This window comes from Lucilia sericata, unplaced genomic scaffold (assembly GCF_015586225.1).
Source record: "Lucilia sericata isolate MDLA Ls3-8-SP2 unplaced genomic scaffold, ASM1558622v1 Contig001221F_arrow, whole genome shotgun sequence".
Lineage (NCBI taxonomy): Eukaryota > Metazoa > Arthropoda > Insecta > Diptera > Calliphoridae > Lucilia > Lucilia sericata.
The window spans coordinates 1-9,380 of NW_023995181.1; the positions used below are offsets into that span (position 1 = coordinate 1).

Here is a 9,380-nt window from a genome sequence, read left to right on the forward strand (position 1 = left end):
GTCGAGACTATAGAGTACTCTATAGTCGAAAATATAGTCCACTTTATAGTCTACACTATAGTCAAGACTACAGTTCAGACTATAGTCTACTCTATAGTCCGGAATATAGTTTACTCTATAGCCCAGAATATAGTCCACTCTATAGCCCAGATTATAGTCCACTCTATAGCCCAGATTTTAGTCTACTCTATAGTCCAGATCATAGTAGACTATATTCTACTCTATAGTCGAGACTATATTCTACTCTATTTCGAGACTATAGTCTACTCTATAGTCGAGTTTATAAACTACTCTAAAGTCCAGACTATAGTCACCACTATAGTCCAGATTTTAGTCTACTTTATAGTACAGACAACAGTCTACTCTATAAGCCAGTCTATATTCTACTCTATAGTCCACACTATAGTCTACTCTATAGTCCAGGTTATAGCCTACTCTATAGTCCCGATTGTAGTCTACTCTAAAGTCTAGATTGAAGTCTACTCTATAGTCTAGATTATAGTATACTCTATAGTCCAGACTATAGTCTAGTGCAGACTATAATCTACACTGTATCCCAGACTGTAGCCAATCCATTTTCCAGACTACAGTCTACCCAATAGTTTAGACTACAGTCAATTCTATATTCTAGTTTTTAGTCCTGATTATAGTCGACCCTATATTCTAATCATATAATGTAGTCTCAAACAATTAATTGTATACTTGTAATACTGTTAAGTACAAGACGTTACAAACGAATTAATAAACCATAATACACCTCTATTTTATCTTTCAACTGAACAGACTAATAAAATAAGAAACCAGTTACAACCTATAGCACAATTCCCCTCCTTGCTCCTAGTAGAGCAGAACAATTATTTTACTGTTGTTGGTAACGACGCTGCTGATGATGTTGATGTCGATGTTATCTGAAACTGAAAGCTCTTATCATTTTGGAAATTCTCTACAAAAAGTAAAGATCTCTTCACACTTTACTTAATATAAGATTGACAGTCAATTGGACTTGTTAAGTTATACCGTGTCAACGACTTTGCGGAAAATGTGCAAATATTGAAAAAAAAGGAAAATAAAGTAAAATTTTTCAAATAATAAATTTAACTAAATAACTTAAAAGTACAAATAAATTAATTAACTACAAAATGAATAGTGAAAAAAGTGGTAGTGCTTTTGATAATCCTGCCTTTATGTCCTCTAAAGTGGATTTGATAACAATAAACTCAGCGGAAAGTGATGAAAATATACAAGTTAGTATTAAAAAAATATATATACATATTTCTTTGTCTTGTTTAAAAATTTTAAAAATTATTACGAAAAAAAATTATGAATGAAAAGTAACTTTTTTTTATCACTTTATAAAGCTGTTAAAATAGTTGTGCTTGAATTACGCAGCATAAGTTGTATGGAATTTGTCTCACTCGTCAGAGGTTTTATAAACCATTTTAATAATTATTTATTTAGTTAATAAGGTATACGTGGGTTGTGCTTAAAGTGTAAAATAAAAACGAGTTTTCAACGATTTTTGATAAAAGACACTTTCAAAGTTTTAAAATTATAGTGTTAAAATTCTGAATTAAACTACTCAATAGTACAATCTATTGTCAAAGTCCAGACTATGGACTACTCTATAGTTCAGAATATAGTCTACTCTATAGTCCCTACTACACACTACTCTACATTTCCGACTATAGTCGACTCCGTATTCTTAACTTAAGACAACTTAATAGTCCAGAATATAGACTACTCTATAGTCCAAACTAGAGTTTACTCTATGGTCCAGACTATATTCTACTCGAAGGCCCAGACTGTCGACTACTCTATAGTGCAGACTATAGTCTACTCTATAGTCCAGTACAGACTATAGTCTACTCTATAGTCCAGACAATAGTCTACTCTATAGCCCGAACTATAAACTACTCTATTGTCCAGACTATAGTCTATTCTATAGTACGCACCATAGTATATTCTATAGTATGCACCATAGTATATTCTATAGTCTACTCTATAATCCAGCTAATAGTCTACTCTATAGTCCAGAAAACAGTCTACTATATAGTCCAGACTATATGCTACGCTATAATCCAGACTATAGTCCAGGCTATAGTCTAGTTTATAGTCCATACTATAGTTTATTCTATAGTCCAAACTATAGTCTGCTCTATAGTTCGCTCCATAATCAGCTCTATAGTCCAGACTATAGTCTACTCAGTAGTCCAGACTATAGTCCAGACTATAGTCTGCTCTATAGTCCAGACTATAGTCTACTCTATAGTCCAGACTATAGTCTGCTCTATAGTCCAGACTATAGTCTGCTCTATAGTCCAGGCTATAGTCTACTCTATAGTCCAGGCTATAGTATACTCTATAGTCCAGACTATAGTCTGTTCTGTAGTCCAGAATATAGTCTGCTCTATAGTCCAGACAATAGTCTACTCTATAGTCCACTTTATAGTCCAGACTATAGTATACTCTATAGTCCAGACTATAGTATACTCTATAGTCCAGACTATAGTATACTCTATAGTCCAGACTATAGTATACTCTATAGTCCAGACTATAGTATACTCTATAGTCCAGACTATAGTATACTCTATAGTCCAGACTATAGTATACTCTATAGTCCAGACTATAGTATACTCTATAGTCCAGACTATAGTATACTCTATAGTCCAGACTATAGTATACTCTATAGTCCAGACTATAGTCTACTCTATAGTCCAGACTATAGTCTACTCTATAGTCCAGACTATAGTCTACTCTATAGTCCAGACTATAGTCTACTCTATAGTCCAGACTATAGTCTACTCTATAGTCCAGACTATAGTCTACTCTATAGTCCAGACTATAGTCTACTCTATAGTCCAGACTATAGTCTACTCTATAGTCCAGACTATAGTCTACTCTATAGTCCAGACTATAGTCTACTCTATAGTCCAGACTATAGTCTACTCTATAGTCCAGACTATAGTCTACTCTATAGTCCAGACTATAGTCTACTCTATAGTCCAGACTATAGTCTACTCTATACTATAGTCCAGACTATAGTCTACTCTATAGTCCAGACTATAGTCTACTCTATAGTCCAGACTATAGTCTACTCTATAGTACAGACTATAGTCTAATCTATAGTCCAGACTATAGTCTACTTATAGTGCAGACTATAATCCAAACCATATAAAATTTTTTAAATGTCCTGCTTTAACAACAAATAAATTTGTTTTCCTAATTTTAGAAATCCTGTGATACCGCCACCGATAATGAATCTCAAACCACCTCAGGCCGTGATCAATGGGGAAATGGTTTGCAATTTTTAATGTCTTGTATAGCGCTGTCGGTGGGCCTGGGAAATGTGTGGCGTTTTCCATTCATAGCTTTACAAAATGGTGGTGGTGCATTTCTGATACCCTATATAATAGTATTATTCTTTGTGGGTAAACCTATATACTATTTAGAAATGATATTAGGACAATTTTCTAGTCGTGGCTGTGTTAAGGTGTTCGATTATGTACCCATTATGAGAGGTATTGGTTATGGTCAAGCTTTGTCAACGTTTTTAACTTCCTCTTATTATGCGTCTCTCATGGCCCTGACGCTACGTTATTTAATTTTATCATTTTACTCGGTATTACCCTGGAGCTATTGTCGCGATGAATGGGGTGATCAGTGTATTGATTCCAAATTAAATGCAGACGTTGCAACGGAAAGTCCTATGTTAGCAGAGGCATTAAATGGTTCAGTTAAGAAATCATCGGCGGAGCATTATTTTGTGTAAGATTTGCAAAATTGAGTGTTTAGTTCTGAATTTATGTGCATCTTTTCCCAACAGCAAAGTTATTTTACATGAGACCCCTAATATAGATGATGGTATTGGTACGCCTGATTTGTATTTGACTCTGACATTAGCCTTCTCCTGGATTGTCATAGTATCGATTGTTATATGTGGCATAAAAACTTCTGGCAAAGTGGCTTATTTCTTAGCTCTATTTCCCTATATCACTATGTTGGTGCTTTTGGTGCGCTCTCTAACACTACCCGGAGCCTTTGATGGTGTTTTATATTTCTTAAGACCTCAATGGGATAAACTACTCGATGCCGGAGTTTGGTATGCTGCCGTTACACAAGTATTTTTTTCGTTAACAGTTTGTAATGGTGTTATATTAATGTATGCTTCCTATAATCGGTTTGATCATAATATTAGCAGGTGAATTATTAGTCTTCATTAGAGTTTTGATATCGGTTTCTTAATTATTGCATTATATTATTTCAGAGATTGCACAATTGTCACTACTTTGGATACATTTACATCTCTGCTCTCGGGTATTATTATTTTTGGCATATTGGGAAATTTGGCTCATGAAACGGGTACTACAGATATTCAAAGTGTTGTGAAAGGTGGTCCCGGTTTGGCTTTTATTTCATATCCAGATGCTATAGCTAAATTTACTATGGTACCACAAGTAAGTACAGTTATTTATAAGGATAAATTGTTATAAATTACCGATTTATATATATCTATTCGGCTCGTTTCTTTTGTGGACTTTTCAAAAAACTATAGCAGATTATAAGTAATACTTAGAAATATCACAATAAAATGAAATAGTAGCGTAAATAAAGTCGAAACTATTTTATATAAAATATGGACTTTTCTGTATAATCCAGACTATTGTCTGCAATATATGAACTTCTTAACAGTCGAGAATATTAACTATAGTCAAGACTATATTTTACTCTATAATCAAGAGCATAGTCGAACTGTAGTTCACTCTCTGGCTACTGCATAACCTAGGTTACGACTCTAGTTAGCTAGTTAGTTAGTAAGTTAGTTAGTTAGTTAGTTAGTTAGTTAGTTAGTTAGTAGTTAGTTAGTTAGTTAGTTAGTTAGTTAGTTAGTTAGTTAGTTAGTTAGTTAGTAGTTAGTTAGTTAGTTAGTTAGTTAGTTAGTTAGTTAGTTAGTTAGTTAGTTAGTTAGTTAGTTAGTTAGTTAGTTAGTTAGTTAGTTAGTTAGTTAGTTAGTTAGTAGTTAGTTAGTTAGTTAGTTAGTTAGTTAGTTAGTTAGTTAGTTAGTTAGTTAGTTAGTTAGTTAGTAGTTATTAGTTAGTTAGTTAGTTAGTTAGTTAGTTAGTTAGTTAGTTAGTTAGTTAGTTAGTTAGTTAGTTAGTTAGTTAGTTAGTTAGTTAGTAGTTAGTTAGTTAGTTAGTTAGTTAGTTAGTTAGTTAGTTAGTTAGTTAGTTAGTTAGTTAGTTAGTTAGTTAGTTAGTTAGTTAGTTAGTTAGTTAGTTAGTTAGTTAGTTAGTTAGTTAGTTAGTTAGTTAGTTAGTTAGTAGTTAGTTAGTTAGTTAGTTAGTTAGTTAGTTAGTTAGTTAGTTAGTTAGTTAGTTAGTTAGTTAGTAGTTAGTTAGTTAGTTAGTAGTTAGTTAGTTAGTAGTTAGTTAGTTAGTTAGTTAGTTAGTTAGTAGTTAGTTAGTTAGTTAGTAGTAGTTAGTTAGTTAGTTAGTTAGTTAGTTAGTTAGTTAGTTAGTTAGTTAGTAGTTAGTAGTTAGTTAGTTAGTTAGTTAGTTAGTTAGTTAGTTAGTTAGTTAGTAGTTAGTTAGTTAGTTAGTTAGTTAGTAGTTAGTTAGTTAGTAGTTAGTTAGTTAGTTAGTTAGTTAGTTAGTTAGTTAGTTAGTTAGTAGTTAGTAGTAGTTGTTAGTTAGTTAGTTAGTAGTTAGTTAGTTAGTTAGTTAGTTAGTTAGTTAGTTAGTTAGTTAGTTAGTTAGTTAGTAGTAGTTTTAGTTAGTTAGTTAGTTAGTTAGTTAGTTAGTTAGTTAGTTAGTTAGTTAGTTAGTTAACTAGTTAGTTAGTTAGTTTGTTAGTTCATTATTAAAACGGACCTACATTTTGCCCAGATATCTGACGTTTTGGGAAGAAAATACAACGATTCCTGCACAGTCTGCATTTACAAACTTTCTCTTCAACATTTCAGGTTTTCTCCGCCCTATTCTTTCTAATGCTGTTTGTTTTGGGTATCGGTACCAATGTGGGCATTATCACCAGTGTTATAACGGTAGTCTGTGAACTTTTTCCCAACGTTAAAAGATGGACCATAGTCATAGGAATAGCTGTAATAAGTTTTTGCTTAGGTTTAATGTACATAACACCAGGAGGACAATATATGTTAAACTATATAGATTTCTATGGAGTTACATTTGTGGCCATTGTCATGGGTATATGCGAGATAATAACAGCGGGTTGGATTTATGGTAAGATTACACAAGAATGTAAAACCTGTAATATGTATATACTGAAATAATAAATTTGTTTTATCCTTTAGGTGTTAAAAATATTTGTCGTGATATTAAATTTATGTTAAACATCAAAACCTCCCTGTATTATCGCATATGCTGGAGCATTATTACACCCGTTTTTATGGTCGCCATATTGATTTATACCTTAGTGGAGTACAAGCCCTTGGAATATAATGGCGTTAAATATCCTGAATATATTTATGGTAATTTACTTAAAGAATTGGTGTTAACATATAATTCCTTAATATTTTGTTCTGCCTTTATAGTATTAGGTTGGTGTGTTTCAGCCTTTTGTATAGGTCAACTCTTAATATGGGCCAGTACTACTATATACAATAGACCAGAATCAAAACTTTGTGATCGCATTAAGAGCACATTTAATCCTTTGACATATTGGGGACCTTTAGATCCTTCTACACTTAAATCGTATAAACAGTCCGTAGAATCAGATGTGGCTAACACTTTGGGAGTGCCAAAAAGAGGCTTTTGGTTTAGAATTTATGATAATATATTTAATTAAATATTTAAGTGTATTTGTAAATGTGTGTTTTTTATATATGAAAACTATATTAGTTTCTTTAAATTTATACTTTTTTAGTTGTACATAGATTAAGAAATAAGAAAAAATACCTAAATATAAAAAATATACATATTTCAGATATCGAATATTTTTGAAATTTCTAGTAAAAGGTTTTTTGGAACCCAGGTAGTCTAAAAAAGAACTGATTAACCCGTACTTAAACAATCTGGAGCGTAGTTATTTTAATAATTGTGGTCTTGATTTAAGCCCGATTCGTACTTGTTTTATGAATTCTTAGGATAATCATGGTTAAAGTAATCTCAAAGTATGAGGAACCATAATGTATGGATCGTTCGTAAATGTTTTTGTATATATGTATATGTATAGTACAGCTTTATTCAATGAATAAGCTAGAATTCCAGATTCCTTTCAATCTTCTTATTCTATATATGTAGTATATATGTATACTGATAAATCAAGAACAAATAAGGGAGTTGTTGTGACATCTTCATTGAAGAATAAGGGATCAATATCTCCTTTAGACTTAATGATGATTGTACACTTCTTTAATTTGAAATATCAGCAATAACGGGCTATCAGCTATATAAAAGGGATAACAGAATCTATACTGAAAGTCGAGCTGTTATTAAAATATCCAAATCAAAACTGTTCCAGATTAAACCTTAACTTGTCTTCTGTGGAATTGTCCGACCCCCGTTATTAAAATTTATACTGTTAAATGCATTACAAAGGGACCTTCTGAAACAAAAACCAAACGTAGGTTTCAGATCAGTTTCTTGGGGTTTGGTCTTATTGATCTTCTTTGTGGGGTTGTATGAATCGACTTTCGAATAATCGAACAATCGACTTTTTGTCGAAAAAAGTTGAAAAGTCGAAAAGTCGATTTTTGTTTCAACTATAGAACCCTACTTCTTTGGCCAGTGTTATCTTTTTTAAAACCATTGTGCGATCGCTAATTGTTCCTATTCTTTAAAAAGCTTTATTATTATTTTACGCCAAGAAGTAGGCTTTAAATTTTTATATATAAACCAAAGATCATTATCTAATGTATGAAACCCCAAATCTATTTATATTCACCACAAAAATTATAAAGGGTATATTGGCTTATTCATACTATATGTAACACATTGACTCTCAGATCCAGATATAAGTCAATAAGTAAGAATGTTATACTCGTGGCGGTCGGTCCTATGGACAAAGAACTTTATCGATCAATCATTTCATCATTTATTACCATAGTCTACTCATGTATTATATTGTTTTGTATTATCTTTGATTGATATTTTTAAGGGGAGTTAGAGTCAATTGTGAATCAATTTCTACAGATTTCGAAGAAGTGATTAAGTTCTTAGAGCTTATTATTGTTATAGAATTTTATCCAAAAACCATAATTTTTGAATCATTTATAAAGTGATTTTCTGTTTGAGGCGCATAGGATCCAATATGACCTGATGTTTATAGTATGATGAGCTAAGGTGTGTACTGTAAGCTACTTGTTTGAAGGTCGGGTAAAATCTTGATCCTATCTTGGGCAAATAAAGCCCAATCTTGATATATGGACGAAATTTCAGCTTTCTTGCTTCTCCCGATCGGATTTTTCGTGCTTTCAACTAGACTAGATCGTCTTAGAATCTGAGAAGCATACAAAATATTTATACATAGTTTGAGGGCGCTACAAACTATATATCGAAGTGTTACACACGGAATGACAATCGATCGATAAACGGAATGAAAGTTAAAGTGTATAACATTTTTGAGATTTGATATAAAATAAGTCAAATAATAAACCGATTTAGAACATTTTCAATAGGCCTATACCTTGGATCGGAAGGAAGAGACGTAGGTACACGTATGTGCTAAATTTTATCAATTTATCTTGAAAATTGTTTGATTTCGAGTTTTACATAGACGGACGTGCATCGCTAAATCGATTCTGAAAATATTCTGAGCCGATTAGTATACTTCGAGGTGAATGTAGAACCTCTATTTCTATACATTACATACATCAGCACAAACCCACAATAACCTCTCCAGTATAATAGGAATTGACACCCATATTTCTAGTGGCCGAAAATGTACAAAAAGATCGAACCTATTCACTCAACATATAGAATTGGCAGCAGGTTTGATCCTAAGAAGATCTCTTATTAATTTCAGAAACCCATTTGAACAATTGAAAACTGTTCTTATCTGTATTAATTTTTACTCTAAATATGTGGATCCAAAAATCTTAACATTTGATTTAAAATTTAATATTTTATTATCGTTTATTAAAGGTTATTATTAAAGAACAAACCCTAAAAAGAGTAAATGTGTTATTTTTATGCTACAGTGATTAAATACATATAATCAGAGTAATCTCTGATTATTTTTATAATACCCCCCACAAATAAAACTTTTATGATATCGAGTGAATGATAAATAATTAAAAAAAAACACTTGAAAAAAAAATTTCAATTCTATATCGGTCTAACTTCAACAGAATTTAGAAAGGATTAAATATAGTTTCTAAATTTTTATAAGGAAAAGGGTAAACTCTTCGCCTATTGCCCATTTAT

General features: G+C 31.8%; 1 protein-coding gene across 1 annotated transcript; it reads left to right on the forward strand.

Annotated features, from left to right (window-relative positions):
* Positions 1 to 993: 993 nt before the first annotated feature.
* Positions 994 to 6,822, forward strand: LOC119610528 (sodium-dependent nutrient amino acid transporter 1-like). Its single transcript, XM_037965776.1, has 7 exons — positions 994 to 1,244; positions 3,230 to 3,765; positions 3,824 to 4,198; positions 4,265 to 4,454; positions 5,960 to 6,236; positions 6,308 to 6,484; positions 6,548 to 6,822. Exons 1-7 carry the CDS (start codon positions 1,140 to 1,142, stop codon positions 6,799 to 6,801), a joined length of 1,914 nt encoding a protein of 637 aa, XP_037821704.1. The 5' UTR covers positions 994 to 1,139; the 3' UTR covers positions 6,802 to 6,822.
* Positions 6,823 to 9,380: the final 2,558 nt, after the last annotated feature.